General features: G+C 43.2%; 1 protein-coding gene across 6 annotated transcripts in view; it reads left to right on the top strand.

Annotated features, from left to right (window-relative positions):
* ANKS1B (ankyrin repeat and sterile alpha motif domain containing 1B) overlaps positions 1 to 17,960 on the top strand; it is a 54,117-nt gene that overhangs the window by 31,378 nt on the left and 4,779 nt on the right. For all 6 annotated transcript variants that reach the window (XM_018558217.1, XM_018558233.1, XM_018558203.1 and 3 more), the window contains one exon: positions 12,840 to 12,926. In XM_018558217.1, coding sequence (XP_018413719.1) covers positions 12,840 to 12,926 — 87 coding nt within the window. The remainder of the gene's footprint in view (positions 1 to 12,839; positions 12,927 to 17,960) is intronic.

Raw genomic sequence — 17,960 nt, 5'->3', positions numbered from 1 at the left:
GCATTTTCGCAAGTTTGCTCTTCTATGGTTTTGTTATTGTATTAAATATATAGTTTATCCATTAGAGGGAGCTTGTTTTAGTTTAGTTCAGTGCAATTAGTTTGCATTGCACCTAAAGTGCAACTGAAGCCAAAACAGCAACAAAGTCACCCTCTCTATTTGTCCTGGTGAGAATTATCACTGAAAGTGAAAGAAAATCAGAAATATGGGTTGTCATCAGAACAGGAGTAGGTGAGAAATATTCCCATGGTGACAATAGTTCTGGTGGCCCTGCTGATTACCAGGGATTTCCCTCCCTTTGGTGGGATTGCCTCTCCCTTCCTGCTGTGGCTATCGGACAGGAATGTGTCTAGGTGTCCTCATGTCTAATGCAGGTCAATGGATCTGCATAAGACGTGATGACATCAATGGTCCTTAGACCGCCGGTGCAACAGAGAAAAGAGGCTGCGGGGACTACTCTAGCAGCCTGGAGGGAGCCAATGGGAGCAGAGTTTGTGTAAGTAAAACAACGTTAGTAGTGTCTCCTAGACATAAATTAGCACTTAACCCTTGGAGTGCCTGAGTAGCCCCACTGCAAGGGTAAGCTTTATGTTTGCCTGGAGATGGGCTTTACCACTCAGAAAGCTTTGTGTGTGGTCGTGTTTACATCCCACGTACACTCTCTGCATATTTTAGACATAACACCATATCCTCTTATTGCTATATTAATATGCCTCTTCAAACAGGCTCTCGAAAAGCACCAGCACAGCAAAGTTCCGAGGAACATGAATTATTTCCTAAACAGAATACATAATTAATGAAGCACCAGCAAGGATCACGGCAGCGATTGCATCCCCACCTCTCTTGTTCTGTTGGCTTTTTTCTTCAGAATTCCATCTCTTGGATTAACTCTTTGGGATGCCATTGAATTAATTGTGTTACTGCTTGCCCATTTACTGTACCTACCTGCTTTTGCTTTACGGGTTAACATTAAGGATCAGGTTAAAGTGACATTAAAGGATAAAATCCCCCCCCCCCTCCCCCCATGCTGCTTTAAGGACTTACCTTAAATGATGCCTCTTGATCCGATCATCTTCTTCTTTCCAGTTTTCAGCAATCCTTCCAGCGCCAGTGCTGGTCTCTGATCCTGCACTGATTGCTGTGTCTTCTGTGTCTCACGGAGTCTGTGTGCGTGCACGCTGCCGGGCTACTTGTATTGACTTACCCTGTGTCTCTCCTCTTCCCCCGGCCGAAGATCTTTGCTGCGCATGCGACCACCCCATAATCCTGCGCCGTCGCTTGAGAATTTTTCAGATCTCTGGATGGGAGCAAGTGGCGGAGTAACAGGTAAGCAAAACCTTTTTAAGAAAAAATGATTCTGCATATATCTACTGCTTGCTAGTAGTAAATACATGCAAAAAAAAAAAAACCCCAGAGGGTTTAATGTCACTTTAAGGATTAGATTTATGGGTAAGGTTGAAGTTAAAGTGAACCAGTAATTTGCCCTTTTTGCCCTTTATTGGTTCACTTTCACGGATAGATAACTATCACTTTTTCAGGTGCAATAAGTGATTTCTTTAGTCTAAAAATCACACATGATAAATTATTAATGTGGAAAATACCTGTACTAAAAATGGTAAAACCCCCTGACGAGAACAACTATGCTATTTTTCATCAACCTAAACCTAGTGTACTGAATAATATGGATACATGTCAATATCAGACCTGTACTTCAGCCATAGTACAGAACATTTATTCTGTGAGACATGCCAATCATGAAAGTGTACCAGTGTGCCATGGATTGTGAGTAATCACAAGTATTTATAGTGCTGGTCACATTTTTCAATCATTTATATAATGTTGACAATATTTTGCTGCACAGAATATATAAATCGATCACAACAGTCTCTGACAAGAAGAAACTTTAGAGCCGCATTCCAGGCAAAACAGCTAAATACACAAATTTAATACATATAAGGGAGTGGTTTTAGCCAAAAGATTTTTATTTCTCTCTCCGTCTAGTCCTAAGATTTACACACAGCACAGCCAGGTGGATGAACCACTTACAGAGAAGAATACAGTGGTGTCCTCTCTCCACCCCCGTGGCTGGACATTGAAAGAGCAGCAGAATACTGATGAGATCAGCCCCCTACTCACTCCTACTCAGCAATTTACTTGTCAACACAATGCAACCAATGAATCGATAATGAGAATAGTTGTCAACTATTCTCATTATTGATTAGTTGGTTGGATCTCCTAGCTCTCTCCTCCACTCTGGGAGGAGGGCACAGCAAGCAGTGGGCAGGTGCAATAGTCAGCCTGCTGTTGGCTATTGCAATTTAATATGGGCAATAGCAGACTGGCTATTGCACCAGCCCACTGCCTGCTGTATTTACATTCAGCTGCCATCTGCGGAATCTTGCCACTGGCAGCTGTCATTCCCTGGCTGAAGCTATTCAAGCGCCATGTGCTTACAATAGAATTATTTAAAAAAATATATAAAAGGTGGGAAAAAAGTAATTTTTGGTTTCAGCCTGACAAATTCTGCTGCGGGAGGTGCGTTACAGTGCCATTCATTTTAATGGCCCCCCAAACGCACTTCCCAGCCATAGTGTGATCGCACGCACTGGAATCCATGGTACTGCACAGCTTCATGTTTGTAACACTGCATTTGGGAATTTTATTTTAAATTAAGGATGGTATTTATTTAATTTTTTAATCCGATTATTTGAAAAAATAATCGGACAACTAATCGATTATGAAAATAATTGCTAGTTGCAGCCCTAAACACATTTGCATACAGCACAACATTGTATAGAAGACTGCAAAACACTGAAATCAAGTAAAAATCAGGTTGCATTAAAAAAAGTGGGGAAGTTGTCTTTTAGTGTCTTTTAGTGAATCCTCCACCTTTCTGCCAGCCCGCAATTTTAAATATTTACTTTTCTCCCCATTCCAGTGATCTTCTCTGTGTGGTGCTACGTGGTGCGGCACAGCCCTTCCTTTAAAAATGTCCCCACTGGGCCCTCTTCTTATTATTATTATTATACCTCTACCATGGGAATGAATTGGGCCACTACCAAAAGGTACTATCAGAGTCAGTGTGACCAATGCACCAGTGCCAATTTTAGTGGAGGCCAGGATGTTTTGGCAAGAAACGTTTGAGGAGAATCCAAGACAGGACAACATTCATCTCCCAGTGGAGTCTAAGCCCATTTATTTAGGCACCTTATGCACTGAGCACTTTCTTCAAAGGGACTAAACTACATGTAAAACATAGATGCTTTTAGGCTATGCAGCACCCCTGGAGGCCAGATAGAAGTTATATATTAAAAAATAAACAATATAATTTTAAGCAGAATTTCATTTGGGAGGGAAGGCGGAGTAGAGCCACTAGATTTAAAGAGAGTCAGTCATGTTTGGGCTTATGCAGGAATGTTGATATGCTGTCTTTATTTAACTGTGCAAGATGTTACCTGGCTGTAATATGCCCTTATTACCTTGCCACAAGTGAAAGTCTCACAAACGCACATAGCCCTTAGGACAAAGCATAATTAGAAAAAAAAAAAAAGTAACATTTGCATCACATATGCTCTTCTGCAAACATAATATAGACTTTGTCTGAGAAAACCTTTAAGAAGAACTCAATTAAAATAGTTGGGGACTGCTTAACCACTAGCAACTGTTGAGACAATGAACATTTTAGACTAATGTATGAAATGTGCAGCACAGCCTAAACAGTGCAGAAGTTAGGACTATATAACATAGTGCAGGGTTCACATTTACAAGTCCTGAGCTACTAGCCAGGCCTTAAGAGTTACTCGCCACCAGTTGCCCCACCTAATCCCTACCCTGCCCCCGCCTTAACTCCACCAGGTCAGCGGTGTAACACAAAGTACAGAGATCAGTAACAACACAGAGAGCAGAGGTCAGTGGTGTGACACAGAGTACAGAGGTCAGCAGTACCAAGGTCAGTAATGTAGCGCACAGTACAGAGGTCAGCAGTTCAGAGGTCAGTAATGTAACACAGAGTGCAGGGGTCAGTAATGTAAACACACAGTACAGAGGTCAGTAATGTAACGCACAGTATAGATGTCAGTAATGTACTGCACAGTACAGTGGTCAGTAATGTGACGCACAGTATAGAGGTCAGTAATGTAACACACAGTACAGAAGTCAGTAATATAACGCACAGTACAGAGGTCAATAATATAACACATAGTACAGAGGTTAGTAATGTAACACACAGTGCAGAGGTCAGTAATGTAACGCACAGTGCAGAGGTCAGTAATGTAACGCACAGTGCAGAGGTCAGTAATGTAACGCACAGTTCAGAGGTCAGTAATATAACGCACAGTATAGAGGTCAGTAATGTAACGCACAGTGCAGAGGTCAGTGGTGTAAGGCAGAAAGAGCTTACAGTGCACATAGCTGATCTGATTTAGGTGCCCTCTTCCTCTCCTGGTGGTGGTGGGGGTACAGAGATGTATCCTCCATGTACCGAGCTGAAGCCTCCCTTCAGGTCCCGCGTTGCAAAAACTTCCAACCAGACAATAACAGCTGCAGTGTCTTCCTCCCAGCCTATGAAAGCTGCAGAAGCGGCGGTAGTTTCACCCCCCTGGTCCTGCCGGCGGCACTACCCCCCCACCCCCCACCCACACGATGAATTTCCACTTGCCTCCACACAATTTTCAGAGTGCAGTGGTCAAGAGTATGTAACATACAACATAGTGTATATGGTGGGATCAGGATCATGTAGCGTACAATTTAGCAAATATGATGCAGAGGTAAGGTGCGTGTAATGTACAGCTCAGTTTACTGAGTGCAGTGGTCTTATATTGGAGGTCAGTGGCAGTCACATTCGTGATCAGTTTCAGGAAGACGGACCCTTACATTGATGTCTGTCAGAATAGGATTGCCCCAATAGGATGCACTGCTGTCAGGAGTTACTTACATGAGAGGATAGGCTCCTTGTCCTCCTGTGCTACCAGCTCTGGATCTGCTAAGTGAGGTCAGCCTTGGAACTATACAGACAGGGTGGGCGCTAGCATAAGGCTCCATAGGCAGCTTCCTGAGGAAGGGAGGGGAGGAAAAATGCACCTTCGCCTGTGTAGGCATAATTCCTTGCACTGGCCCTGTATACCAACACTGTTGGTCACTCTACACTTTGTGCATTTTTGTTAGTGAAATAGTGTACTATATACCTAGAGTATACCTGCTCAGGGTCTGCACACCCAGACTGCTAGCAGAATAGGGTGTCACTTTGGTTAGCATAGTGCGCAAAATGTCTATTTCAGCCCCTCTACCCTGAGCCTCAGCTCGCTTTGTGTGGCTATGACATTTGATCCTGTTTTGTAAGGCTAGCCTATAGACTGGATTCAAATGGGGGTTGCACAAAGCGTTGGGCAAGGAGGGCAAGAGATATAAATCAAACTCCGAGTGCCTTATGGCGTGCACTAGCTTTTGACAGCTTTATGGATAGATTGAAATGTAGGTAATGCACACCATTCCGATGACTTTGAGATATGGGACAATGATCCACTGCATCAAGAAAAAAAAATCAATGAACCTTAAGACAATTCCCGAGCGGGGTTGAAGCTCAGGTCCTTTCCTTCCCTGCCTCTTTCAAAGGACTCTTCATTGATTTTCATTATAGCACTGTACACTCAACTTTCATTTTTCACTCCTTTGAGGGAAAGCATCTGGTGAGTTTATTAAAGGCAGAGATTGAATAGGAACAAGATTCGCTGTCAGCCCAACAGGGGGTATTGCAGGTGACTACATCTCATCCTATAATATAAACCTCTGGAGGGTTCTGTTTTTCTTTTCAAAGATTAATTCTGACAATGATCTTGATTAGTCCTTGTGCATTAAAGATGTAGCTCCATTCAGAACTGCCGTTGTCTTTGTTCACTGCTAAGTGCTTATCTGCTTTATTTAAATTTTCTTTTTATAAGCTTTTTTTTATATTTCTTTTTACTTTTTTAGCAGCTCAGAGTCTACATTATTCAGATAACTTGAATATAGTTTAAACAGAAGAAGTTTTGATTTGCTGAGAAAAACTTTAACAACTTTTCAGGGTAGTCGCCATACTGTGAATGTCTGTGTAGTGAGTGTACCATGATAGAAAAGCATATGGGGGTGACCCCATGAACAGAACAACTATGTTCATACCTTTTTTTGTAGTTTAGAAGCTTGTTATCATATCAGTAACCAATACATTTTTTGTAGTAAGGTTGGGGGACGGGGATCTCATTAACTTACAGAACTATGAGCACCTGTCATCTAATGCAGCCTTTCTCAACCATGGCATCCTGGTGTGTTTTCTGGCCACCTCAGGGGAGCTCACAATTTTGTGGTAGTGGGACTGTCATATGATGGTGGGAATGAAGACTGATGTGAAGGGGGCTCCTGATATAAAAAAAGAACTCTGATGTTAGACCCCTTTTTTTTTTTGTGTGGGGGCGCCCTTAAAATCTATGACATTTTAGACTCGGGTGCCTCAAGATTTTGCATACTTTTAAAGGGTGCCGTGACTAAAAAAAGGTTGAGACACGCTGATCTAATGTATGTGTCATCTAGAACAGACATATGCATGCAAGGTAAGTAATGTGTAAGTATAAAAATTACCTCTCATAGAGATCACACTACTCTGCCTGACAATGTTTTCATCTACTTTTCTCTACAGAGGGATGGTACCGTCTTTATTCAGGCATCACTCAGGGTCAGCATCTACTTTGTTTAATGAGACATTGTTTGATGCTGATAATGATTGTGTTTGCCAATGTCTGACACAGGTCATCCACTTGGTGCAACCTCTCACCTTGTGACTTGCTTGTGACTCTCTTTCTTGCATATTAAATCCTGATGGAAGAGCTTCTTTAGAAGAACTCTGTTTGAGCTGGACACTAAAGCGACTTCCAGCAGTAAAAAACTTTGAGCGGGCAAAATTATAAAAGGCCCTGCTAAGATCTTACTTAGTGAAGATTCTAGCAGATCTAAAACGTTGGAAGAGTTCTGGTACTATGGGCAAAAGATATCGATTCTTCACTGTAATTTTATTTAACTCTTAATCGATGCAGGGGCGGAGTGAGTGATCTTTCTTTTCATCAAAGAATATCCCAGCCAGACAACAATTAAATTGGGCAGTCATAAGCATAACCTTTAAAAAAAATTGGGCATTTATAGGGGCGATGTGATGGTAGTGAGTCTTTTTTCCTCTTGTCAAAAACGTTAATAAATTCATGGTATTCAGATGGGACAAATTGTGTAGCAGCTGGTTCCTGTTGCACTCCTAAAAGAGTCTCTTTTGGGATGCAATGCTGGTGGCGGTATGGAGAAGAGAAGGTTAAAGTCCCAATATCCCAATTTATTAGGGGCTACAACTATGGAATTCACAAAATGACAGGAGGAGAGGAAATAATATCAAAACGTAGGTATTCCTGATGCAATGTAAGTAGAGGACAGGTTTCCTGGGTGATGGGGCCAGAATTGGGATTAGACCCGTCCGCTAATTGGATGGCCAAGGGCTGTACTCTGGATTGTAAAGGAATTTGATGACTAAGAGCAAAGTTCTTCTCCATGAAACAATTACATGCACCAGAATCAATTATGGCTGCTACCACTTGGGTAGTTCTTCCCGACATCTGCAGAGAAAGTGGAAGAGTGACATGTGTAAGTCTTTCTTTATTACTGTCACACTTCCCTGTGTGAGGATCCGGCGCCGGGTTTTACCTCCTGTCTGAGCTGCTTGGCTTCCTGCCAATCCACTCTGAACCTCTCCATTAAAAGTCCAGCTCACTTGTTCCGTGCCGTTCGAGCAACGTGTCTTTTCACCCAGTCGGACTTCCTGTTTATTTCTTGGCTCTGTAATCCCTGCGGTTGCCCACCACCTACCTTGTCTCCTGTGAGTCTGGATTCCCTCTTCCTCACAGCGAGATCCTGTACGTCCTGCATTGGATTGATCATCAGCTTCTTCAAGTGAGTCCTTGCACCTGTGCCTACTCGTGTGGCTGTGTATATGCTTCAACCCTGTCTGCTGATGCATCCAGCACCTCGGTGCTGCCACTAATCTTTATGTCTGTGTGGGCATGCTAGAGGGCCGCAACCTGGAAGGTGTCCAGCAGCCAATCATCCTCACCATTAGAGGCTCTGTCGAACACCTGGCCCTTCTTAGAACCTGCGCCTCTAGTGCGTCCCTGTTAACGCACAGACACCATTTTTTGCACGTTACTTTTTGTCATTTTGTGTGCCCCGGTCGCAGACCGTGACAATTATAGCAACTAGAAGCGAAGATGAGAGATGTAAACAATTGGGTTGGACCAGGCAACCTCGTAGGACGTGACCTTGTTCTCCACAGTATAGGCAGAGGTTCTTATGTCTGCGATGCTGGCATTCTTCAGGAGATAGTGGGAAACATACAAGGCAAACTTTGCATGGGTTCACTTTCTAAGGTGGGAAATGCGGCCAAGGATTCTGGAGAAGGAGCACAGGGTGCAACAGGAACACGAGGCAACACCCAGGTGGGGTGAATAGCACCAGCTCTCTCCATCCGTCTTTCTCGGATCCTCCTATCAAGTTGGATGTTTAGGTGGATGAGCTCTTCAAGGAAATTGGGATTTCCTACATTAGAGAGAGCTCATCCTTGAGAGTTTCTGATAGGCCTAAACGAAATTGGTGACGGAGGGCTGCGTCATTCAAGTACATATCTGCTCCCCATTTATGGAATTCGGCCACGTAGTCCTCAACTGGGCGATGACCCTGCTGGAGGGAGTGAAGGACAGACTCTGCGGTGGAAGATCGTTGGGGTTCATTATAGAGTTGAGCCATGGCTTCGAAGAGGGAAACGAGGGTGTTCAGGACCGGACTCTCTTGCTCCAGCAAGTGGTGGGCCCAGGACTGGGGTTCTCCTGTGAGTAGGGCAACAACGAATCCCACTTTGGTGTATTCTGAAGCAAACGTGCGAGGCTGCAGAGAAATATACAATCTAAAAGCGTTTCTAAACGCACAGAACTTATGTTTGTCTCCGGAAAACCGCTCCTGTGTGGGTACACAAGGTTCTGGAACAGGCACGGTTGAGGCAGGGATTAAAGCAGAAGACTCTGGCTGCCGAGGGCCTGGAGCGGGAGAATATGAGGCAGCAATGGCTGTCATACACCTTCAAGCTGGAAATAGCCTTCTTGTAAAAGTTTCACAGTCTGGGTTAGAGAGGCTATTTGCTGGCAAACAGTATCCAAGATGGAAGTACTGCTCTCTGTCTCTGGACATGGCTGGATGATACTATCACGTACCTGGTTGCAGACCAGTAGATAAGGAGGCTTCCTTTGTGGCTCGTGTCCCTCACCCCTGAACATGGAGTCAGAAGGTGAGTGACCGCGAGTAGCATGAGTGCCAATGATGATGCAGACACTGTGCTGGAATGGAAGTCCAGAATCAGGATCGGGTCAAACTAAGCCAAGGTCAAGCCGAGCGTACAGCAGGGTACCAGAGCAGAAGACAGAGCGTGGTCAAGGGAAGCCAAGGAGCCAAACCAGCTGGGCAAAGAAGTACAAAACAGAAGTCAGAGGCAAAGTCTAGTAAACAGGCTGAGGTCAGGAGACAGGCAGCGATCAGGAGTAGTCAGGAACAATCCGGGTCAGGCACAGGAAACAGGTAATTAAACAGAGTAGCTGGCACACAGGAATTTTGCTGAAGATCATCTAGCAACTAAGGATGTTGCAGGCTTGTTTATATAGGCCAATCCATTAGAGGGAGAAGGATCACTTCTGTGCGCTCGAGGTGAGCACGTTTTCACACGCACTTCCTGTTGAACACACAAGTCACATGGAAACGAGACCATGCGCATGCACAAAAGCAGTTGTTACCTTACAGTTGCAATGTTGCGGTCTGATCACTGAGGGAAAGGAAATACTTTCTCCTGCCTGCAGCTGACTGATTACATAATTTTAGCCTAGGCAGATTCTCCAGACTAGACCTCAAGGACTACTTTTAATAATAAGAGCTTTTTAAAAAATATAGACTAATGGTGTTTTTTGTGACATGCCAGAAATGTATTCATGCAGACATGTTACTGAAAAGCCCACTTTAAGGACAGTAATCAAGAACAGTCAATTATAATCCATTTTGTACTTTGCGACTTCAGCATTGTTAAGTCTGATTGGATGCTATAGGGTACTGCACTTAAATATTAGCAAAAGTTTGTTGAACAAACTCCTTGGTGTTGCTTGTGTTGGTATGTGCTCTGTGGAAGGTTCAGGTATCGGCACTCACTGACACTTTACTTATTGATACGTATGCCAAGAATAAACCATGTTGAATCACCCATAAAATTAAATTAATTTATGGGGACTCCAGCGGATGTTTGCTTAAGTTCCTACCACCCCCGACACCAACCCACAAACACACCATGAAGCCTACTCCCTAGGTCCACCTCAACACAATGCAGCTCCTGGGGTTTGAGAGGTAATTCGACGAGCCATAGCATAGTCAAGTGTCCATAGCCATACCTCCTAACTGTTCCTCATTTGAATTCAAATCCCTCTGTCCTTCTTTCCTTCTTAGCTGTCCCATTTTTGGTCTGATGTACAGATATCTATGAAAAAGTTCTGTTTAACCAATATAGCCAATATAAAGGAAAAGTAATGGTGAAAAAAACAAACATATATGGGGTTTAACCAATCACTTTTCTGATAAAAAGTCTGGTGGAAGGGGTGTGTCCATTGTCCAAATAGACTGTGCTAGAAGGTGTTCCTCTTTCTCATCTCAGAAAGTTGGGAGGTATGCCATAGCCCTTTGTAGATTTTGGCTTATTCAGAAAGCTGAAACCTACACAAGAATGTGTTGCGGCCTGGCAGCACAACAAAACAAAGTCCTATGGGAGGTAAGCACAGCAGACTTGAATTCCTTCAGCAAAGGGATCCTGTTACTTTGCCGAAAATTTAAATAGCAATATTCACTCTGAGCTCCCAAATCTCCACAGCTGTCGTGGAAATGGCAAGGAGATCTCAAAATACATAATATGTATTTTTAATTTACTTATAGATAAAGAACTCTGCTGTTATAGTAGGAGCAGTAAGGCTATAATGTGGTTAGGAAAATAATTAGGAAGCTATGTGGGGAGATTTTTCAACTGGAGCCCCAGGAAATGTTGGGTTACAGTACATGGGTGTAAGACTCAGAAGCAAAGTAAATAAGTAAATGCGACATGTTGTACAATGCCCTCAAGGAAAAACATTTTTGCATTTAAGATGGGTTTAAGCAGAGCCGTAGCTAGCTCCTTTTTGTGTCTTTTTGTGCCTGAAGCAAGAACAGAAAATTGAGTGATAAGGACAGCGCAGGGGAGTAAAATGGATATTTAACGGGGTGATGGGGACTGAGAAGAGATCATTTTGAAGATGGGGACACAGCAAAGAGCAGTGAAAGGGATTTTTTAAGGGGTGATGGAGAAAGGGCAGGTTATGGCAGAGAGTACTCCAAATGTGTTAGCATTGATACTCCTCTTGTGATCGAGATCAGTGCTTTTGTACTTAAACATCTTTGCCAAACATCATAAAATTGCTTGAATTTAAGTGCTAACTACGGTACACGTACAGGATACCATTTGCTTACTTCATGAGGGGATAGAGTAGGTTATGGCAGAAAATGATCCCAATGACATATTTAGTTAAGTCCCAGGTCTTCTTTATCCCCAAGTCTTCCTTGCAATCTCTCAGCACTTTTTAGCCCCGTGTGCAGGGGTATAGATGGAGGGGTCATTTGAGGGTCAAAGGTGTGATGCTTCATTGGCTGGTGCATGGAGTTTTCAGCTGGCTTTGAAGAGTATTAGACAGACAATTGCCGGCTGGGACACAGGCACTGCAGCCGTCCTCATCTCCTCCCCTCCTGGGAACTAGCCAGTACGCAGCAGCACTGCGTGTGTGTCCGCTGGTCACCTCTATGGTAAACTAAGTTGATTAGCACTGCAGCCGCTCTCCACTCCCCCCACACCTGGGAACCAGCCAATAAGCGGCAGAGCTGCATGTGAGTGAGATGGTAATGTGAGGTGATTAGCACTGCATCGAAATCCCAAAGCACCCGCCCACCTCTTACCCCCGCTCTCTTAAAAAAAGATAATTAGAGAAGTAATATATATTCATATACAGGTTTTATTCTATTCATGGAATTGAAGGTGTATTTCTGCAAAACCTTCTTTTTTTAAATTTTGGATAGAGTGGGGAAGGGTATCACCCTCTGTGAAGTTTTTAATGCTTTATACAGTATGTCCCTGCCAGGGAGATTTATCCCTCTGTTTGTACCATTGTCACTGAGAAAGAAAGTGAGAGGAAGTCCATCATTTTTGAGCTGTCCCCAGAACAAGAGGTTAGGGGAGATTTCCCAATGCAGACACCTGTTCTGGGATAACTCTCTAAGAGGGGAATTACCCTCCCTTTGGGGATTTCTATTAACTTCCTGTTGTGTCTCTGGTACAAGAAGTGAAGGGAAAGTTCACCAATGGTACAGCGATGTCAAAAAAATAAAAATAACCTGGCAACATCTTGCCTTGAATTGTATTGTAATTATAATGCCTTCCTTATATTGTAAAGCGCTGCGCAAACTGTTGGCGCTTTATAAATCCTGTATTATAATAATAATAATAATAATAATAATAACCCTTACCTAATCTATCCAACACTAGAAAAAAATGTGTCTTTAGATACCCATTAAATACATTTAAAAAAACAAAAAACCTTATAAGCCAAGTCTACAATTAGAAAACATTTGTAGGTGGACTGGCCCCTGGTGGACTATTATTATTTGACCACAGCTGATACAGTCTTCTTTCTTTGGCATAAACGTGTATTTGTGTCATTTATATCTTCCAGAAGTCAACAGAGCAAATGAAGAAGGTCCCCACAATTATTCTAACAGTTTCTTACAAAGGAGTGAAATTTATGGATGCAGCAAATAAGGTGAGGTCTCTGTTTTTTGCTATTCCTCAAGAATCTAGTATCCTGCTATTACACAGTAACCCTGCTGCTGGGACAACAAAATGAAACCGGCAACCCACCGTAGAAGCATAATGAATACTTCCCAGCGAGCAGCAAGTAAAATACAGCTAAGCAACAATTCTGTGTAGGATAGCGTGTCCCCTGTTGGGAGCTGTGGTTTCTCCTATGAGTCACAATGTCACTACTGTGTCCTTTGACACACCATTGATCTTTGGATCCATCACCTCCCATCTGCATTCCCCAAACCTCGTGACCAGATAACCTAAAAATTATACATGTCATAAAACACTTTTGGACCTTTTCTTTTGTTGTCAGTGGATGCACATGTTCCTCAGTTTCTAAAAAGTGCCTCTGACTACTAAATTTGACTGGTTTTAGAATTCTGCCATAATTTGTCCACTATGGCTGTGGACAACATTGACTGTCTGGGAAAATGATGCTCTCATTGGTTCTGTAGAAGAGCATTGTTTTCCCGCATTTGACGTGCACTTGGAGCACATGTCAAATTCAGGTCACCAGATTGCAGTCACAGGTACCTTTTGTTCATGGGCAATAAATCCTTCTTGCAATGTCCAGCAGTACATTCTACCTAGCTCCTCTGCAAGGTTCTTCAGCAAAGAAAATTCCCTGCAGATGTTCCCTCCAGACAGCCATTTTCTTGCCCAGCTCTCTCTGTATAAACACCCTCCAGCAGGGCAGCTAAAGTCCTAGGCCTCCAGCACAATCCTTCAGCTGAGGCAAGGCCAAAATTGATGGGAACAGTCTATAGTGAATCCTCTCCAGACTAGGGTTGCCACCTTTGCTTCAAGCGGTGAAACCCAGACACTGCATTCAAAACCCGGACTGTCCGGGTGAATCCTGGACAGGTGGTAACCCTACTCCAGACAGAGGCCCAGGAGGGAAAGAAAGAAACCTCTGGAAAGGTGCTCCAAACATATTTTCTCTCTCCAATCCACAGAAATTAATAAAGACCTCAGCAATTGGTTGGTCCAGAGAAATATTTGGAACTAAGCGATTGCAAATATTGTAACCTCCTGTACAGTCAGGCAGAAACAATCAACATACTAAGTTGAGAAGAACATGCAGAGCCCAGAAAATATAAATATAGATCAGGCTGGTTACAGCCTAGCTATAAATCACGCTAAGTTGAATTAGGACACTCCAGCTTAAGGCAAGGTCCTTACATTAGTAAAGCATGATGGTACAGAGCCTCCCACTCTTAAGATGGCCATACACCTATAGATTATCTACAGACTTTCTATGGTCAGATGCAAAAAGTGCAACAGATCCCTCCATCTACACTAAACTGTGTGGATGGAGGATATCCCACTGGGCCAAGCTTCAGTATCTTGCTGGTTGGCCCCGCTGGCTGTCAAAAATACCTGAACAATCTGATTGGATGCAGACATTGTTCTGGTGTTTTAAGAGCCAGCGGGGGCGACCTAGCAAGATACTGAAGCTTGGCCCAGTGGGAGATTCCTCCATCCACACAGTTTAGTGTAGATTGAGGAATCTGTTGCCATTTTTCCATCTGACCATAGAACATCTGACGATAATCTATAGGTGTATGGACAGCTGAAGTCTGATTTGTGTTCTGCAGGCGATTAGCTGAAAATACTATTTTCTGTATTTATATAGTGCTGGTATATAGGGCAGGTCTATACAGAATACGGGTAATCATTAATACCAATCCTTGTCAGCTCAGGGTTTACAATCTAAATCTAAACAACATTTACATCAATTTTAATAAGAAGCGTTTGGAGTGATATGTAAGATGTGTGGTGATAGCACATATACAGTGACAGGTCCTCTTTCTGGAGACATTAGGGATCTATGAGACCCCAAATGTCACCTAAGGACCCCTAAAGAAGCTTATGAAGCAGTGACCGGCTACGGCAGCTGGCCCAGACGGAAGACATTGCAGCCCATGATAGCTGCACTGCCTTGCACCCATACAAGTGATCGGGTAGCTCCATAGCCACCCGAACACTTGTATGTAACAGCTATAGCCAGCTGTTTAAAATGATCAAACTTTTCTGCTCCCTCTTCATTTTAAAAGACCATAGTAATGGTTCTGAATGCGTTACATGGCGCACAATGCAGGGCCCTGTTTTGCACTGCTGTATTATCATTCACAATGAGATAAAAGCATTACCATAACATCCCCAATCTCCAGTTTGCTTCATTAAACATCAAAACACTGCAGTGGGGCCGGTTGCATAGAGGGAATATGAAATAATTTGTCATTGCGTAAATGCTCCGCTAAACCACTCAAGGTGAGGGAGCGTCACAGCGAGACGATTACAGGAGGAATACAAATGCCTTTTGTGCGACAGAGAGTAGGAAACCTGCCTTATGCTGGAAGCAGGCGGGTGAGTCAGAGCCCTGCTGCCTCCAGAGACACAGATTCACTGCTTCAATTCACCAGATTATTCAGCCTTCCAAATGCCATTCATCAATGTTATAACGGAAGTTGCATCAGGACAATAGGAATGTTACTACCGTTAAACATGCATCGCCTCAGTCCAGTGACGCTCATGCACGAAAACTGCTTACAGCCATCAGATTCCAGCTGTAATTTTTCTGATGAAGAAAGAAAGAACCTGATTGGTTGCTGTTGGCAATGCTTGCATGTTTTCTTTGCTTCAAAAGGAATCTGCAAGGATACAAATATTGCTAACTTGTTTTTGAAGGTGCAGGCTCCAGGGCTGTCATTTTGATTCTTACTGCTCTGCTTAGTTAGTCACTGACCCAGAACCAGCATGCAGTGTGTAAAGTAGGAACACACATACCTATTCTTGGGCAGTGGCTCAGCCTGGTAAAAGCCTAATTCTGGGCAAAATCTAAAACAAAAAAGCATTTGCAGTGAACCCCTGCAATGCATGAACATTACTATTAACTGTAGCATTTACCATATTTTATCCCTTTAAAGACCCTGCAAGTACAAAAAAAAGCCTTTTGAGCTGCCAGAAATTAACTCGGCTCCTGAGTGCCTGTTGTGGGCTGACATTATGTACCTTTTATGGTCTGAAATGACAAGAAATGGTGTCAGCCCTGTCCCGTTGTCTTTTGCTGAAATACACAGCACCTTGTTTCTTTTCTGTTTTTATTATGGACTGCAAAATGCTTCCCTCCACAACATAAGAGTGAAGTATTTTGTAGTCCACAATAGAACAAAGGACTGATAAGACTTCTTGAAATAACATGGGAAAAGTGAAGAGGATACAGGGCAGCTCTGAGTTTCTTACAAGATCAACTGGTATTTTTTTATTTTTTTTGCACTTATGGAACAGATAAAGCACAATGCTTTCAATGGCATATTTAACACACCTGATCTGCCATAAATGCACTCAACTCTTGATTTCCTCTTGTGGACTGATAGCATGTACCTTTTTCTGGACTGAAATCACAAGCAATGGTGTCGGCCCTGCCCAACTGTCTTTTACTGAACTACAGAACACCTCGCTCCTCATCTCCACAACATAGGAGGGAAGTATTTAGTAGTCCAAAAAAGAACAGGAAGGGCTGATAAGACTCCTTGGGATAACACAGTAAAAGAGAAGAGTTTCTTACAAGAAGAACAGGTATTGTTTGCACTTACCCAACAGATATCAAATAGTGCTTTCAATGGAATATTTAATATATCAAAAAGGAAAAACTTATATAAGAGGAGACACACACATTAAGCTGTGTTCATTGACCAGTGACCAATCAACTTGTGAGAATTGCATGATCTATCGTTTGCAGTGTACATGTATGAAAAGCGGGGGCAGGGAGACGTGGCAGAGTTGGTAAGTTAATTTTCTCACATTTTGAGAGAAAGTGGACTTACACTTTATGGTTAGAGCCCGCACAACTGCACACTCCTAGTTCTACAATGGAAGGTAGCTTAACAGTCTCTCAGCACAAGGCACTGCACTGTGAACATTCATCTACAGTTTGTGATTGGGAACATGCAAATAAATTCATAGCTGACTTATTTTGTGTGTTTTTTCTATCTGCCAGAAGTTCAGCTTTACATTTTACATCTGCTGGGAGATTAGGCGGTTCACCTCTTGCTGGTCAGCATTTGCCAATGTGAACTGTTTAACAAGCTCCTTTTTTCTGTTCAATGTTAGGTGACTATCACTGTAAGGTGCTGCCCGCATCCTCCACCAAGTTGTATGGAGGACAGGCTCCACTGGTATCGGCAGCATTAAACCATGAATAAGAGAGGAATGCCTAGCAGCAATCCAAGCAGGTTTATTCAGCAAGGCTGTGAACAAGTATAGTTTCAATGCAGGAAGGTTTTGTACAGCAAGTCCATAGCATAAAACAAAACATCTGATCATCTAAGCCACTAACTAAAGCCTTAATTTCCTCAAGTGGGTTCCCTAAAACAAACAGGCAACACCTGTACCTTTTTAGTGTTCTGTCAGCAGTCAGCTGTTTCACACAGCAGCAGGCTCTCACAGCACAAGAGAGAGCATCATTTAGCTCATATATATAAAGAGTTGTGCACAGCTTAGACAAACCACGAGCTCTGGCTTCCAGGTAAGATGTGGGCTTGGAGTGCAGGCAGGGCCGCATTTCCGACAAGGCCACCGAGGCCTGGCCTCAGGGCGGCAGGAGCAGAGGAGCAGCACAGCCGTCGAGCGGGTAGTTTTCTACATTTAGCCCTGCTCGGGCAAGCATCTGGTTGCCATTCTCAATTGGGGGAGAGTTTGGCGGGGAGGGGGGCGCATTGAGGAACCTGGCTTTGGGCAGCAGAGAGAGCAAATCCGGCCCTGAGTGCAGGCTGTATCCCACCCAAAGCTCTAGAAGGCCACCTGGCTTCAGAACCGAGATAATTACTTAATACAATTCTAAGAATACAACAAATCTTTTTTATCAACATCAGTCATAAACCCTGAAGCCCCTACCATGTGTAGGTGAAAAACCTAGGTGACAGATATACACCATCTACAATCCTGCCAACCAGTGCCTCAAAAGAATAAATATTAATATACTGTATGT

This window comes from Nanorana parkeri, unplaced genomic scaffold, assembly GCF_000935625.1.
Source record: "Nanorana parkeri isolate BGI_ZX_2015 unplaced genomic scaffold, ASM93562v1 scaffold14, whole genome shotgun sequence".
Lineage (NCBI taxonomy): Eukaryota > Metazoa > Chordata > Amphibia > Anura > Dicroglossidae > Nanorana > Nanorana parkeri.
The sequence above is the reverse complement of the archived record's forward strand: the minus strand, read 5'-3'. Positions and strand labels throughout refer to the sequence as shown.